This window comes from Capra hircus, chromosome 15 (genome assembly GCF_001704415.2).
Source record: "Capra hircus breed San Clemente chromosome 15, ASM170441v1, whole genome shotgun sequence".
In the NCBI taxonomy this organism is placed as follows: domain Eukaryota; kingdom Metazoa; phylum Chordata; class Mammalia; order Artiodactyla; family Bovidae; genus Capra; species Capra hircus.
In genome coordinates this window covers 29,276,177-29,294,422 of record NC_030822.1, presented here as the reverse complement: position 1 = coordinate 29,294,422, position 18,246 = coordinate 29,276,177, and the positions used below count along the sequence as shown (strand labels likewise).

General features: G+C 39.5%; 1 protein-coding gene across 1 annotated transcript in view; it reads right to left on the bottom strand.

The window, feature by feature from the left end:
* Positions 1-16,618, bottom strand: part of PGM2L1 (phosphoglucomutase 2 like 1) — a 60,119-nt gene extending 43,501 nt beyond the window's left edge. Inside the window, exon 1 of the mRNA XM_005689969.3 lies at positions 16,197-16,618. Coding sequence (XP_005690026.1) covers positions 16,197-16,328 — 132 coding nt within the window. The 5' untranslated portion in view covers positions 16,329-16,618. The remainder of the gene's footprint in view (positions 1-16,196) is intronic.

The following is an 18,246-nucleotide window of genomic DNA, read 5'->3' as shown; positions in this document are numbered from 1 at the left end:
AAAAATCCCATTCCTGGAAAAGACAAAAACTCTAATTTGAATTTTTAGACAAATAGACAATTTGTTCAAGGGAAAAAAACTTGATTAGAATTATAAACATGCAAGAGATTAAACCATAAAATGTACCCACAAAGAGAGCTCTAGCCTCAGTTGACTTTATTGGCAATTTCCAAAGTATATTTAAGAAATAGATCATTCAAATCTTAAAAGAACTCTTCCAGAGAAGATAAAAGAGTGTACTCCCATCAATTCTTTTCCTGTGTCTAGCTTAACCTAGATACAACAGACATCATCAGAAAGAAAAAAATCATTGTCTGACCTCACCAATGAACAAAGGAGCAAAAATCCTAAGTAAAATCTATCAAACCAAATCCAGCAATACATAAAAACAATAATAAATCATGACAATGTGTTTTTATGCCAGAATATAGTGTTCGTATAATATTTGAAAATTAATCAAGGTTATCCACAACATTGACAGGTTTAAAAAGAAAAATCAAATGATAATCTGGACACAGAGAAAGTACCTAATAAAGTAAAACACTTACTACATATGATAAAATCTTAGCAAACAAGGAATATAGAAAAACTCAGGATGTGTGTCCTAAGATCCCATTAAGATTCTCCAGAGATCCTCTTAAATGGATGGTTGTGTCCATTTCTAGCAGCTATAGGTACTACTGCTATGAGTTCCCACATGCAACATTCTCTGGAGAACTTCCCTGGGATGACTGGAACCAGCTTATGCAAAAGACCTGAGAGTTATACACACACACCTTTCCCTCATGGCCAACAGCTAATGATATTTGGTGCAGAAGTATAACTCTATTGCGCAATTAACACTCCAGAAAGCATAGAATCAAGCTGATTAAACTTGATTAATTAAACTTCACCTGGAATTATATCATTGCTTAGTTCTTTCCTTTCCCTATCCTGATTCCCTCACGCCTTTACAGGTTTCTCCTGAGAGCATTCCTTTTATAAATCACTTGCACAGAAATTCCTCTTTGCTTCTAGGGAACAAACCCCTAAGATATATATAAGTAAGTTTAAACTTTCAACTTTCAGCACATAAGGAATAGAAAGGAACTTCCTGAATCTGACAATGGCAAGCTATAAGGAGGAGGAGAATGAGAAGGAGGAAGGCAGGGTGGGATGGGGTGGCAAGACAGAAAATCCTATAGTCCTAGTCAAACCTATAAAGCAAGAAAAACAGACAAAAAGTACAAGAATAGAGAAGAAATGAAACTCACATAATTTGCAGATGAAATGATTGGGCACATTAAAGAGAATAAATAATTTTTAGAATTACTAGAATATAGTAAGAGGTTTTTGATACAAGGTCAATGTTCAAAAGACAACTGTATTTCTCTATACCAGCAAACAGAAAGTAGTAATTTTAAATGGCATAGAAAATATCATGTACCACCTGTTTCCTGTGTTGGCCAAGAAAATTCCAACCATATCTGACCTTCCCACAGATAACAACTGTGACCTCTCAGACCAAATGAAAAACAAAGAAACAAAAACAAAATCCACAAGACCTTAAAGTCCGAGAGAGTGAATAAATACAGATTTGATTCTAAAAGGGAATTAGCACTTAGGAGAAGGAACCAGCACAGATGAGTTTCCTAAGTTTATGGTTTTTGAGAACAGACAGCAGTCAGAGCCTCGTGCAGTGGCTGAAATACCAATGGAAATCCCACGGTCCTTATGGCCCGAAGAAACAGAGCACCAGATTCAGGGCAACCATACCCACTAGAGTACACATCCAAGAAAGGGGAGATTTAGACAGGGAGAACCCCACATTCTGTCCATCAACTGTCCCAAACTCTAGCTGACTCCTCTACTACATAAGTGTGGGATAGACAATCAGCTAAGGATAAAAAAACAAATTCAGATTTGAGAAACCTCTCAGGAAACAGCGTGTATAGTCTGAGTTCTACCAAGTTAATTACATACTAAAATAAACAAAATAAACACTCTTCAGAAGAAAAACGGATTCCAGGCTCTCCACAGTATAACACTCATCATGCCCATGATGCATCCGTAATTATCAGATGAATGAAGAGTTAGAGAAACACGATGCACTCTCAGGAGCAGAGATAATGAGTGGTGACCAACCCTAACATATCCAGATGTTGGAATTAGCCAACAAGGATTTCAACAGAGCTATTACAAGTGACTTAAAGAAAAATGCTCTTGGAATGCAGGGAAAGATGAGACATCTCACAGAAGAAATAGAAACTATAGAAAAGAACCAGATGGAAATTTTAGAACTCAAAAATACAATATCTGAGATTAAAAATTCACTGAATGGTCCTAATAGCAGAATGGAGACGAAAGGGTCCATGAACTAGAAGATAGATCAACAGGAATGATCTATTCTGAAATACAGAGAGAAAAAAGATAAAAATAAATAGAGTCTCAGAGATGTATCCAATACCAAGAAATCTAACATATGTATAAAGAACACTAACAGAATTCATTGCCAGTGAATCTGTATTATAATAAGGGCTAAAGGAAATTCTTTAAGTTGAAGGGGAGGGATATCATTTGGAAACTTGAATTTTGGGGAAAGAACGAAGAGCACTGGATATAGTAGAAAGCTGGATAAATATAAACAGACTGTTTTTTCTTCTTAATGTCTTTAAAATGCAGAGGACTGACTAAAGCAAAAACTATAACACTTTTATAAAAAGTGATACAAATGATAAAGGATGGAGGTGGTATTGATAAAAAATGGGCCAACACTGTTGCAAGAACTTACAATATTAGTGGTATAATATTAACTCTAAATAAACTGAGGAAAGTTAATTTTCCAAAATTGAAACTAATGAAACAAAATCCTCAAAGTCCAATATCTATTAATGAAATTGTATTTGTTCTCAAAAAGCTTCAGGCCCAGATGGGTTAGGTGGCAAATTCTATCAAACATTTAAAGAAAAAATAATACCATCATACAAAAAGGTTTTCAGAAAATAAAGCAGGGAACATTTCAATTAATTTTATAAGGCCAGCATAATCCTAATATAAAAATCTAACAAATATACAGAAAGATCCTTAACAATATATATAAAAATAATAATACATTATGACCAAGTAGTATTTATCTGAGGAATATCAGTTGAATCAACATTCAAAAATCACTATAATTCATGATATCACAGAGTAAAAAAAACTGTTTAATGTTATGGTACATCCACACAATGGACTATTATTCAGTGATAAAAACAAATGAGCTCTCAAGCCATGAAAAGACATGGAGGAAACTTAAAAGCATATTACTAAGTGAAAGAAGCCAATCTAAAAAGGCTAACTACTGTGTGATTACCATTATGTGACATTCTGGAAAAGGGAAAACTGTGGAAACTAAAAGGATCAGTGGCTACCAGAGGCTGAGGGCTGAGGAAGTGATGAACAGGTGGAACATAAAGGATTCTTGGGGTTTCCCAGGTGGTTCAGTGGTAAAGAATCCACCTGCTAATGCAGGAGATGCAGGTTCGATCCCTGGGTCAGGAAGATGCCCTTAAGGAGGAAATGGCAACCCACTCCAGCATTCTTGCCTGGAAAATCCCATGGACAGAGGAACCTGGTGGGCTATAGTCCATGGTGTCACAAAGAGTCGGACACGACTAAGCAGAGAGAGAGAGGATTCTTAGGATAGTGAAACTATTCTGCATGATAATATAATGGTAGACACACATCATTACACATTTGCCCAAACCCATACAATGTACACTACCAAGAATAAAACTTGTATAATAAGGCTGGCCAAGATGGCTGTTCTCTTCCTCCCTGAATACACCCTATTTGATCAGTCCCTGCTTCACCTACACTCTACTCACATGACTAACCTTCCTTCCTAATCACAGAGACATACTTGCCCCCAGCTCCAGCTAGTGATTGCTCTAATCTCCAGATCAGAACAGTTCCAATATGATAGTTTTTCAAAGGGGCAGTGATGCTCCTCTGCTGGTTTCCCTGGTAACTGATGTGCCAACCCGACATCAATTTCCTTTGCTAACTGGTAAATTCCCTCACTGCCTTTCCCAGTAACTAAGACTACTGCCATGCCATCTGCCATACATGATGGGGTGTTGCTCCAGGGCCTTGCTTCAGACATGTAAGATGCCCCTGTCCATTAAATCACTGATGTCTCTGTTGCTGACTGTAGGCTCTTTCTTCAGCCTTGAGGCTAGGCAAATACAAGGCATGAAGGTCTGTGGGGTGAGGCCCAACAGCATACTGGAAACAGTGGATTTTGGGTGATTAATGTGTCAGTGTACGTTTATCAGTTCTAACAAGTGCACCACACTGGTGGGGCATATTGATGATGAGGGAAGCTATTCGTGAGTGAGGGTAGGGGGAATATGAGAAATCTCTCTCTGTACTTTACCTTCAACTGTGCTGTGAACCTAAAACTGCTTTAAAAATAAAGCTTTAATTTTCAAAAAAAGCAAAAAAAGCATTTGACACAAACTGAACCCCAACAACACAAGAGAAGACTCTACACATGGACATCACCAGATGGTCAACACCGAAATCAAATTGATTATATTTTTTGCAGCCAAAGATGGAGAAGCTCTACACAGTCAGCAAAAACAAGACCGGGAGCTGACTGTGGCTCAGATCATGAACTCCTTATTGCCAAATTCAGACTTAAATTGAAGAAAGTGGGAAAAACCACTAGACCATTCAGGTATGACCTAAATCAAATCCCTTATGACTATACCGTGGAAGTGAGAAATAGATTTAAGGGACTAGATCTGATAGACAGAGTGCCTGATGAACTATGGACGGAGGTTCATGACACTGTACAGGAAATAGGAATTAAGACCATCCCCAAAAAAATAAATGCAAAAAAGCAAAATGGCTGTCTGAGGAGGCCTTACAAATATCTGTGAAAATAAGAGAAGAGAAAAGCAAAGGAGAAAAGGAAAGATATACCCATTTGAATGCAGAGTTCCAAAGCATAGCAAGGAGAGATAAGAAAGCTTTCCTCAGTGATCAATGTAAAGAAATAGAGGAAAACAACAGAATGGGAAAAACTAGAGATCTCTTCAAGAAAATTAGAGATACCAAGGGAACATTTCATGCAAAGATGGGCTCAATAAAGGACAGAAATGTTATGGACCTAACAGAAGCAGAAGAGATTAAGAAGAGGTGGCAAGAATACACAGAAGAACTGTACAAAAAAGATCTTCACAACCCAGACAATCATAATGGTGTGATCACTCACTCACCTAGAGCCAGACATCCAGGAATGTGAAGTCAAGTGGGCCTTAGGAAGCATCACTATGAACAAAGCTATTAGAGGTGATGGAATTCCAGTTGAGCTATTTCAAATCCTAAAAGATGGTGCTGTGAAAGTGCTGCACTCAATATGCCAGCAAATTTGGAAAACTCAGCAGTGGCCACAGGACTGGAAAAGGTCAGTTTTCATTTCAATACCTAAGAAAGGCAATGCCAAAGAATGCTCAAACTACCACACAATTGCACTCATCTCACACGCTAGTAAAGAATGCTCAAAATTCTCCAAGCCAGGCTTCAGCAATATGTGAACCATGAACTTCCAGATGTTCAAGCTGGATTTAGAAAAGGCAGAGGAACCAGAGATAAAATTGCCAACAACTGCTGGATCATCGAAAAAGCAAGAAAGTTCCAGAGAAACATCTATTTCTGCTTTATTGACTATGCCAAAGCCGTTGACTATGTGGATCACAATAAACTGTGGAAAATTCTGAAGGAGATGGGAATACCAGACCAACCTGACCCACCTCTTGAAAAACCTATATGCAGGTCAGGAAGCAACAGTTAGAACTGGACATGGAACAACAACTTTTCCAAATAGGAAAAGGAGTACATCAAGGCTGTATATTATCACCCTGCTTATTTAACTTATATGCAGAGTACATCATGAGAAACACTGGGCTGGAATCAAGATTGCCCGGAGAAATATCAATAACCTCAGATATGCAGATGATACCACCCTAATGGCAGAAAGTGAAGAAGAACTAAACAGCTCTTGATGAAAGTGAGAGTGAAAAAGTTGGCTTAAAGCTCAACATTCAGAAAATGAAAATCATGGCATCCGGTCCCATCACTTCATGGCAAATAGATGGAGAAACAGTGGAAACAGTGGTTGACCAGTCAATCCTAAAGGAATCAGTCCTGAATATTCATGAGAAGGACTGATGCTGAAGCTTCAATACTTTGGCCACCTGATGTGAAGAACTGTGTCATTGAAAAAGACCCTGATGCTGGGAAAGATTCAAGGTGGGAGGAGAAGGGGATGACAGAGGATGAGATGGTTGGATGGCATCACTGACTCGTTGGACATGAGTTTGAGTAAGCTTCAGGAGTTGGTGAAGGCCAGGGAAGCCTAGCGTGCTGCAGTCCATGGGGTTGTTAAGAGTAGGACATGACTGAGCGACTGAACTGAACTGAATGTTTATAGCAGTAGTATTTCAATAGCCAAGCTATGGAAGCTACCCAAGTGTCCACAGGTGAATGGATAAAGAAGATGTAATACACACATACACACACAATGCAAAAGTACTTACCCATAAAAAATAATGAAATTTTGCCATTTGCAACAACATGGATGGACCTGGAGGGTATTGTGCTTAATAAAATAAGACTGAGAAAGACAAATACCGTATGTGATCATTTATATGTGGAGTACAGAAAATAAAACAAATGAATATAACAAAATAGAAACAGATTCACAGATACAGAGAAAAACCTGTGGGGAGAGGAAAGAGAGGAGGGGTAAAATAGAGGTAGGTGATTAAGAGGTACAAACTACTAGGTATAAAATAAACTACAAGGATATATTGTACATCACAGGAAATATAGCCAATGTTTTATAACTTCAAATGGAATATAATTTATAAAAATTTTGAATGACTATGCTGTACACCTGACATACAATATTGAATATCAACTATACCTCAATTTTAAAAAAATCTCTTCACTGTTATTGCATGTCCCCTATTCAGTTTAATTTCCCTGATAGGTTTTCAACTGCTGCAGTATTCTAGTTTATGTATCCTTTCTCTGATTGGTGGGCATTTAGGTTTTTAATAGTTTTTACTTGCAATAAATAATAAAATATTTCAGAGGGAAAATTACACGAGAAAATTTTGAAGCAGAAACCACAAAACTACTACTTACACTGAAAAGATTTTCTAACAAAGTCTGGTGAGCTGAAAGCTAAGATGACTTTGCATCTAAGAAGCACAGTATATTTCATTTACATTATAATTTTCATACTCTTTTGAGCATTCAATAAGACCATTTTCATAGTTTTGTTTGGTAAAATATAGTCCTCATTAAATTACTTGGTATAAGAGAGCCTATGCAAGACTGGATACACTATCTGTATCCTTTCCACCAGCATTAATCATTTTCTTCATTAACTCCCAACACCAGAGGGCAGCAGCTTCAGTACTAATTAGCAATAATGCGGAGAGTAACTAATGGAAAAAAATACTCCTTTAGCAAAATCTACACTAAATTACTACCCAACCTTTTATTTGGGGGAAAAAGTGTTTTTAAAATATAGAACAGACATATGAAATAAATAAAAACAACTAAATAAGCAAAACACACTCTCTTCCCACAAGGATAGATAAATCAAATTTAGATTGTCCAGGGAGAGACCATGAAAATCCGAGTTAGAGGCATTTAATATTTACATTCTTTGGTTAATTTAATGTATCTTATAAGCAGAGGTGTCTCTTGTGGCAGTCCCAGTCATGGCTCAGACACTAAAGAATTTGCCTGCAATTCGGGAGACCTGGGTTCAATCCCTCAGTCAGGAAGATTCCCTAGAGAAGGGAATGGTTACCCACTCCAGTATTCTTGCCTGGAGAAGTCCAAGGACAGAGGAGCCTGGTGGGCTACAGTCCGTCCACGGGGTCGCAGAGTCAGACAAGACTACTTTCCCATGACTTCCCTGGTGGCTCAGACAGCAAAGAATCTGCCTGCAATGTGGGAGATGTGGGTTCAATCCCTGGGTCGGGAAGATCCCCTGGAGGAGGAAATGGCAACCCACTCCAGTATGCTTACCTGGGAAACCCCATGGATAGAGGAGCCTGGTGGGCTGCAGTCCACGGGGTCGCAAAGAGTCAGACACTACAAAGCAACTAACACTTTCACTTTCACTTTTGTAAGTATAATTTGGAAGAGCCAAATAAAGACAAATTCTTTTCGTTAGCTTCTCTTGGCTCTCTGATTTTTCAAATAGGAGGAAAGGAAGAGATGGGGAAAAAATAATTCTAGATTACAGATATAACCAAATAGATTTCTAATGGCCTTGTAGAAAACTTAAAGGAACTAAACAAAACTCCTTTTCAACAGGGCAAAGAAGACCCTAAATAAAAGGAAGAAATAGTCAGTCTACCTATTTTGACATTTTTAGATGGGAAAGAAGAGGGTGCTTTCAAATAAGAACCCTTCCCTTTCAAGTATTTTTTTTTAATCAAAGACTTGAATTTTTAGAAAAATTTTGGGTTTACAGAACATTGAACAGGTAGTTCCCTTAAACCCTCCTATCCCACCTGTTTCCCCTGTTGTTAACACTGTGTTTTGGGGCTAGAGAGAATGGAGGTAAGGGGACTTCTTTAATGAGTATAGAGTTTCAGATTCACAAAACAAAAACGTTCTGGAGATCTGTTTCATAAAAATGAGAATCTGATTAATGCTATTGAAAAAGTGAAGTCGCTCAGTCGCATCCAACTCTTTGTGACCCCATGGACTATAGTCTACCAGGCTCCTCCGTCCATGGGATTCTCCAAGCAAGAAGACTGGAGTGGGTTGCCATTTCCTTCTCCAGGAGATCTTCCCGATTCAGGGATTGAACCCAGGTCTCCCGCATTGTAGGCAGACGCTTTACCATCTGAGCCACCAGGGAAGTCCCACACTTAAAAACAGTGAAGATGGTAAATTTTCTGTGTTTTTAACCACAATAAAAATTTAAATTCTGTTTTGTCTTCAGATTTAATCCTCAAAACTGAAAATACTGCAAGTATTAGGTTGCTGCTGCTGCTAAGTCGCTTCAGTCGTGTCCGACTCTGTGTGACCCCACAGACAGTAGCCCACCAGGCTCCCCCGTCCCTGGGATTCTCCAGGCAAGAACACTGGAGTGGGTTGCCATTTCTTTCTCCAATGCAGGAAAGTGAAAAGGGAAAGTGAAGTCACTCAGTCATATCTGACTCTTAGCGACCCCGTGGACCGCAGCCTACCAGGCTCCGCCATCCATGGGATTTTCCAGGCAAGAGTACTGGAGTGGGGTGCCATTGCCTTCTCCAAGTATTAGGTTAAGATTATGTAAATATTGTTCACTACAGACCCCAGGTCAAGGTAAGCCTGGAAAGATGACATTTTATCCAAGCCCGGGGTCTGTAGTGAACAGTATTAGGTTAAGATTATGTAAATATTGTTCACTACAGACCCCGGGCTTGGATAAAATGTCATCTTTCCAGGCTCACCTTGAGTCGCCTGAAGGTGCTGAGATCAAATGGATTTTTTTCCCCTTAAGCTCCATCAATTAAGTCCTTAAAAATCACACCCTATTTTAGTTTGCTTCACTTTTGAACCATAACTTGCTTATTCAAGTCTGTCTTCCTTCCTTCCTCCCTGCCCTCCCTCCTCCCCTTCCTCCCTTTCTTCCATCTGCGGTTAACTGCTTTTCTTTTTTTGATGTTGCTGTTGCCAGAAATAACAAGCCATCGTCATCATTATCATTAACATCTTCCAGCTCTCTTTTATGGCACAGACATTGCATTCTTTTTTAAGATACATTTCTCTAAAGCCCAGTGTCGAACTAGTGCACAGGGCACGTGTGATTTCTTTACAATGGACTCCTGGGGTGGTTCCTTCATGTCAGCTTCTCTCATATTTTCTATTTCCTTTTGCTATAGGTTTCTTCAACTTGAACTTTTATATTTTCTATTGCATTTGGCAGGGGGTGAAGGGATACAGTTTTTTGCCCCCCAACTTCCAAGAGCTCATTCTTCTTTCCTGTTCCTTTTATATAGCATCTTTCTTTGATAGAATAATTACCTTTTTAAAAAATTTAATAATATATGTGTTTTTATTTATTTATTTTTAATATAAATTTATTTATTTTAATTGGAGGTTACCTTTTAAAATAGATTTTAAGTTGTTAGGTTCCTTCACCTTGGTTCTTTTCTGGGTTCATTGCTTTGTTTTCACTCTTCATGCTGCATGTTTTTTTTACATAACTTGATCCTTGGTAAGTCACTGATATCTACCAATTTTTCTGGGAAGCTGGTACGGGTTTTCTCTGGTTTTTAATACATGGGCATGTTTTCTGCTAATCTCTTCTCAAACAGAATGGCTAATTGGGAGCTCTGTGTTTGTGAGTTGGGCTTACAGTCCTGGAGACTTTGTTAGCACTAATTAAATTATTTAAGTTTTCAAAAGAATAAGTAAAACTAACGGCATAATGTAATTTAGTCAGGACAGAGAACAGGGTGAGTGAGCTCTCATTTTTCACAGTATGTATCTGACAGATAATATGTAAAATAAATCAAGGAATAGTGGCACTAGCTTTTATGGTCATGACAATAACTAAGAAGTCAAAAATGGGTACTAAGGAGCAAACTGAGGATGAGAAGAGGTAAGTAGTAACACTGCTTTCCATTATAACCTCTTTTTACTATTTTTAGAAAAACCATAAGCATGTATTTCTTTGAAATAAATAAAAATAAATTTAAAAATAAAATTGTGGAAACTAAAGAGCAAATGTAAGAAATTTGGAAATATACAAAAGGAACAAATAAATGTGTGTATGTTTGTGTGTGTATATATATATACACACACATACATACATACATATATATGTGTATATATATCTCCAAACCCTAATTTCTACATACTAAATGTCTTGGACAGAGGGAGAATGTTGTTGCCAAGGAAACCAAAGCAACTGTTAAGCAGCAAATTCAGCTCTTAAAAAAAAAATTCCACGGCAATTTATTCTGCAGAATATTATAGTCTACTTCAGCTTTTACAAAAACCAATAAAATGGTTTTAATGAGGTCCTTGAAACTTGGTTTATGATGTCACTAACATCTATTAAACATTCCAGTTACAGAGTCTAGTACAGGTGATAAGAAAGCTAGAGTAAAGATCAGATATCCTTAGATTTAGTTCCAAGTCTACCACTTATAAGCCATATGTCCTTGAGCAGGTCATTTTCCTTGTCTGAAACTAAGTTTCTTTAGTAGTCAAAGTGGGGATAACTATACCTAATCTGCCTACCATACAGGGTTGCTGTGAATATCAAATTATTTACAGCATCAAGGTTTGAAACACTACGCAAAGATTCAAGTAATAACCACTAATATTTTCTAAAATTAACAAGGTGATTTTCATCAATCAAATGCCAAATTATGTAAAGTATTAGAAAAAGGTTAACAAAAAATGTAATATAGACTAGTATTATTAAAAAAAAAGTGAGAAGGAAATAGCAACCCACTCCAGTATTCTTGCCTGGAGAATCCCATGGACAAAGGAGCCTGGCAGGGTCACATGGGGTCCATGGGGTTCACAAGAGTCGGACACGACTTAGTGACTAAACCATTATAAAAACTATATTGAACTAGGTGGCAGATTCAAGTTCTAATTCAGGTTCTATCCACCACCATTGATAATTTCCACTTCTTTCGGTCTCTGCACAACGAAACTGGACTAGACAACCTCTGTAAAGGTGCTTCATGGGTGTGTTTTCCATTACACCATGATGATTTAAAAGGAAATTCACTCACCATTTTTTTAAAAATGCGGGCTGTATTTTGCTTGAAAACTTTCATTGCTAGATGTTTGAAAATCACTGCCTTTAGGATGAAGTCTTTTATTTCTATTTTCAGGCATTTCATAACTGTAACCTGATTAATCTATCTTTACATTCTACTCTTTCTCAACATAAACCTACCTTCAGAGACCTCAGCACTCTACTTGTTATTTCTCAAAATGCCATGGCCAATTCCTGCCTCCACACTGTTGTCAACATGTATATAGTTGTTGCCACTACAGCTGGCTGAGCAGCTTTGCCCTGGGCCTCATCCCACTCCCTACCCACATTTACACACCCAAACTTGGACAGGGCTTAATGTCTTTGATGAGACTGTTTTCAAAAATGGTAAAATTTACAGTGTATCAAAAACAGGAGAGAGTTGTCATGTTTATAGAGAACCTAGCTTCTAGCCAGCAAGACTTGTCTGTAATTTGATAGAATGTCTGAAAGCATTATGAAGGAAGTGGGGACCTTAGCTCTAAAAGATAGAAGGGGAGAGCACTGCAGTGGTGTTATCTGTGCATTGGCTGGAGGAGGAACACTTTGATCCACAAACTTGTTGGATTCCAGTGGTAGGACAGTCCCATCAGAGAGATGGATGCATTTACTTATTACAGGCTAATGCTGTTCAACATTTATGCCATATATCTGACTCCTTATGATCTGATTTCATAATCACTACAAATCTTCAGATACTTTCACTTCCCTTATGGTGCATCTAGAAAATGGCCTGACTGAGACAAATTCGCCTATGTTACATCTGTACCATAAATTAATAAAACAGCTTTCTGAATTCTGACATCAGTTACTGTGACCTTGAGCAGCATGAGTCCATCCTGAGACAAAACAGACTAACAAATTAGTCTGAAGGCCTAAGAACCAAGGGTCAGATCCTGGACTATAGTAAACAGAGCAAAAGAATGTCACTCCATAGCAACAGCAAGGGGTACTTGGGACATCTCCAATAAACACCCTGTCTTCTTGCACTATTTTTGTTTTAACACTTTCATAAACCTTTATTCAAGGCCACTAACCACATACTAACACCTTTCTATGACCTGGTCTACATGCCTTTCCAACAGTTTCTATGTACCCTAAGCTACTGCAGAAACAAATTTTCTAAGTATACACATTAATGTTTTTATCTATACTTGGAACATTCTTCCTCTCAATGTTGACAAGTCTAAATTTTAACTCTGAAGGGTTTAGCACAGATAACACCTGTTTTATGAAGAAATTTCAAGGAACACCACCCACCATGACTAAAACTAGCAATATTAGTGACCTGGGCAAGTAACAAATTGCTTTTAGATCAACTTATAACTTAGTACTATGTATCTCACCAGAGTCATCAAGGATCAGGGCATTTGGTAGGTTCTTTGTTTCACTATTTTAAAAAAAAAAGGTATTAATCAGGTATTACCTCACTTTCTCTATGCTGGAAGACCACACATGTCATCACCAACATGTAATGCAATAAATGCTGTAAATCCAAACTACTGTTTCACATTTCTGCACTCCACGTTTCAATGCCCTGGGACACCATAGTCTAGCTTACCTATACTATTAATCTCCAATAGATATATCTTTCCTTACTAATTAAAAGCATTTTTCCCATTGAGAGAGGGATTGGTTAAGTAAATATTATTTTTATTAAATAATTATTAAACTTTTTAAATCTGTTAAAAGCACTTGTTACTTGCTGCTGCTGCTAAGTCGCTTCAGCCGTGTCCAACTCTGTTCAACCCCATAGACGGCAGCCCACCAGGCTCCCCCGTCCCTGGGATTCTCCAGGCAAGAACACTGGAGTGGGTTGCCATTTCCTTCTCCTTGTTACTTGCTACGTGTATTATATTTGTAAGCTTTTGTTTTATATTCCCTTCTATGTTCTTTGACAATATGATCCATATCCAATTACTCTTTGTGTCTCCCACAGGTTTTCAGTCAGTACCTTGTATACAGAAGGCCCTTTAAATATAAATTAATTTCTCTTCCACTTTAGGTGAGGGCTCTCCCCATTCTTTTTATATGTGTCCCATCTTCTTATTGTCTTCCTTGACTATCCCAGTCCACAGGTCACTTACTTTTAAACTCCTATAAAAACCAACTGCCTATAAACCATTAAATTGCCACCAATACCATCCCAGAATTATCTTTTTACGTGTATATGTATTTCATAGTCTTGTCACATTTCAGTATATCCAACAATGTCTAGGGACAGCATGAACAATTAATATAAATTCACTCAGCCAATATTTTTAGAAATAATCAAATCAAAAGACCCATTAGGAAAAGTATAGTCAAAATTGGCACCTAAATAGAACAAAAGATTTCACCTGTGGCAATGAAACAAACTCCTACTGTTGAAGGGCCAAAGGCTTTGACACACATAATAGTTACCAGTAAATTAAACTGTGTTGGAATTCTACAAGTGTCTTTGAATATCATACATCTTCCTTTCACTTCACAAAGACACAAGTGCAATCACATTTCTTTACTGACAGCAGATGGCTTTAAACAATAGCAATTACCTATATTAAACCTATAAAGATAATATTCATTTGTAATTTAGATTTCTCTGCTGAAGAGATATATATGGTCAGTTTTCAGCATATATCATTTACAGTATGCTAAGCCTTAGCTTTTATTTCCTACTAGGCTTCCTCCTCCCTAATGAACCAAAAGCAGAAGAGTAATCTGTAAATCTTCACTTCTTTTCTATCCTTCCACAACAAGGAACTATATTCACAGCAGGCAATAATAAAAACAGGCAAAATGGATGTAAAGTTATTCGCATTTTTCACATCCTTGTAATTAGCGGGATACCACAGATTTTGTACCTGACTGAAAAAAGTGTGTGTACATATGTATTTTTTGCATAAACAGTCAAATCCTACAAAGAGGGTGTTAGCTCTCTAGTAGCTCATTCAGAACATTCTGGAGCCTTGCTACTCAAAGTGTGGTCCACAGACCAGCAGCACTGGTATCACTTGGGAGTTCATTATAAAGCAGAATCTCACACCCCACCCCAGGCTTCCTAAATCACAATCTGCATTTAAAGATCTCCAGGTGATCTGCATGCACTTCAAGAGTTTGAAATGCACTGGTTTAGACTCCAGAGGAAGAATTAGAATGTCCAAGATACATATGACCATGTAACACTAAAGAAGTAATTGCTTATTTGTTGGTCTTCCTTATTTGCTGACTGAAGGCTTTTTGAGGGTAGGAACCCTTTCTAGCCTCCTCACCTCTAGCATACCCTGGACCCAACAGGCCCTGAAACATCACCCAGTACTCAATGGATATTTTCTGCTGAACGCATGAATGACTGAACAAAGTGAAAATAAAACTTTTTCAGAAGGCTAATAATCCTTTAGGAAGTTGAATAACGTCATTTCACATATGACCACATTAATTCTTTAATTCAGTATTATTAATTCCATTTAAAATACGCTGCCGTCTCTGCTTCAACAAATGCATTTAATATACTCGACAAAGCAAAAGCTTGGACCATCTTCCTCTGTTGGAGCTAAGGGCCTCTTTTACAAGTGAGATGGCTGCATTTTAATTCTAGCTCTCATATATCCATCCCGTATCCCTCCACAAGATAAACACCGCAACAATTTGGAGAGAGTACGGGTCGGGGAACAGAGGAGGAATGGATACAAGTCTGTATCCCAAGCATCGCATGAAACCTGGAAAACATGATTTTTGGAAGAGGACACTTTCAGAAAATAACTTCTGGCCAGCGGAAAAAAGAGAACCCTTATTTTTCTCAAGAGCAAAAGGTGGTATTAGAGAATACACGGGAGCGGGAGCGATAAAAGACCAGCGACTAACTAGAGACGTAAGGTGGAAACACATCAGACCAGCGCTAAAGCAGACAGTGGTTAGATATCGTCCCAGAAGGCGGAAAAAAAAAAAAAAACACAACACAAAAACCACCCACTTTCAGATTTGCAGAGAAGGAAGTCAAGGGAGAAGAAAGGGGGAAGGAAATAAATATCCCTATTAAGGGTATAACTTACGATGATGATGATGAATTATTATTATTATTATTTTTTGAGAAAAGGGACATGATACACACTTGAAGGGGGGCGGGAAGGGGGGAGGAGGAAGGAAGGTAGCAATTTCTCGCCCTGCAAAATGAAGCGACTACAGGCGTCCTTTCCCAGCTCAGGCGGCCCCAGGGAGGCAGCACAGGCATAGGTGGGTGGCAACGCCCAGCTCCGCTAGCTCCCGCCGCATGGCCTGAGCCATCTCCCCCACAGCCTGCCGAGCACCGGGTGGGGACGGGCAAGGGCGTACACGGTGTGGGAGGGCGTGCAGGAGGAGGGGGAGGATGCCCTGCTGACCAGGTACCCACCTTATCCCAACGGAGCCACTGCCCGATGGCTGTGTCTAGCTGAGGGTCCCCAGTGTGATAGGGGGCGTGGAGCAGGTTGGAGTTCAGGTCTCCCTCTGCGTTTTCAGTCATGGCAGCCAGTCTAGGGTGCATGAATGGGGATCCAGCGAAGACACCGAGCTAGAGGAGCCTGACGTGCGCTCACCGGGACCTCGACGACCCCTCCTCACTGAAAGGCATCGGAGACCAACCGCAGGACGTTTGTGCCAGGTCTTGCCGCAGCTTTGGGGAAACAGGAGAGAGGGGTTACGAGGCCGCCTCCTTCCCACTAGACGAGCTGCTGGTCTCTCTGGGCGAACGGACTGAGGCGGTCCCACCTCGAGAGAACAACAACAGTCCCAGATGTCTGGGTCTTGGCCGCCGCCGCTACCGCCGCCCTCTCAGCTTTAGGCCCCGCCCTCGCGCCTCTGGCCCCGCCCCCTTCCCAGTCGATTTAAGCTCCCGGGACTCGCGGCGCGAGCCGGGAAGCGCGCTCCTGACGCTGCGGGGTGAGGAATAGGGGCAGGGCCATTTTATTTCTTATTTTGCCTTTTTCCACGTGTCTTATTCTTGTTACAATCCCCACCCATCCCCACGCGTCTCCTTTTCCGCATCAGACGCCATGTCCACCACGACGCGCCCGCCTCAGAGTTAGCTTTTGTGAATCCCATGGCGCGCGAAGGCCCCCTCCTGTTTCGTGTTGGGGAGCGCGCCTGGCGGGAGAGTGCGAGGGCTGTCCCCGCATGGCCTCATGGGAGTTGTAGTTCTTCATCCCCCCATCCCCCCGCCTCGAGGCGTGTAAAGACCACCGCAGACTACAACTCCCAGCAGCTCCTTGCCCTGCGTTTTCTCAAAGGAAAAAAGCTACACCTCTAGGCTGTTTCCTATAGAAACCTCCGGTCCGCGTTAGGTCTACTGCAGTTGTGTCCCTGGGCTTCAATTAGATTAAACAAGGGCAGGTGCAGGAAGGGTACAGCTGATACCTATTCAGTACTTTACAGTTTATGAATCGCCTTCTAACATCTAAACCATCGTGTGACGTGATCCATTCTCATTTTACACACAAAGAGGAAGCTGCTGAGTGAACTGACTTTTTCAAAGAGGCGGAATTCAAAAGTAGTTGAACGAGCAATCCAACCTCATTTTAGGTCTCAGATAGCAGCTCATTTTCCTCTGTTGTTACAGTGGACTAGGAGGTAGGGAGAAGATAACTGGGGAAAACAACCAAGTTGTGAAAGAGGGAGGATGTGTCAGCATTTAACCATAACACAAAAATGAATAAGCGTTAGCGTGCAAAAAATACTGGCAATAGGAATATGGAGCAAGAAGAAAGATTGAAAAGAAGTAGTCTTAATTTTCTCCTTATTTTGGCCTCCTCTCATCTACGGAATGTTCACCTTTCAAGTCACACAACAGGTGTGGGAGATTCTGACAAGTGCTTACCTGTCAGGCACAGCTGCTCCAGAGTCTCTTGGTGTAGCTTCTTAAACAGTAGTTCTACGATTTTGACCAAGTGACTCTGTCTCTCCTCAGTTTTTTTGCAAGGAGAGTGAAATAGCATTTACACCTTGGCTGCAGTAACTTAAATGGTTTTAAAGTACTTGGAGGTTCACAGATAAAAGATATAATAAATTCAAAGTTTTACTTTCCTTTAAAAATGCCATTTATCATAATAAAATCCCAAATACCAAGGTATAGAAGGATTATATTACCCATCCCTGAAAAATAGTGTGCCATAGTTGAGAATTACAGTTTTTGCTAGTCAGTTAAGTATTTCCTTTACAGAATCAGCAGGTTCTTTTATTCACACTAGGCCTGGGAAATACACATGAGTCCTGGAGAAAAATTCATCACTCACTGTCATCACCATTATTGTCCGTGATGAATGTTAAGTACACATGTACTTTATGCGAAGTTTTATGCTAGGGGCCGAGGCTAAGAGAAAGTATATAATAAAATTGTTCATTTCAAAAAATAAAAAATGAAAGTAAGAATGAAATCTGTCTGGGAAGACCATATGTATACAAGAAAA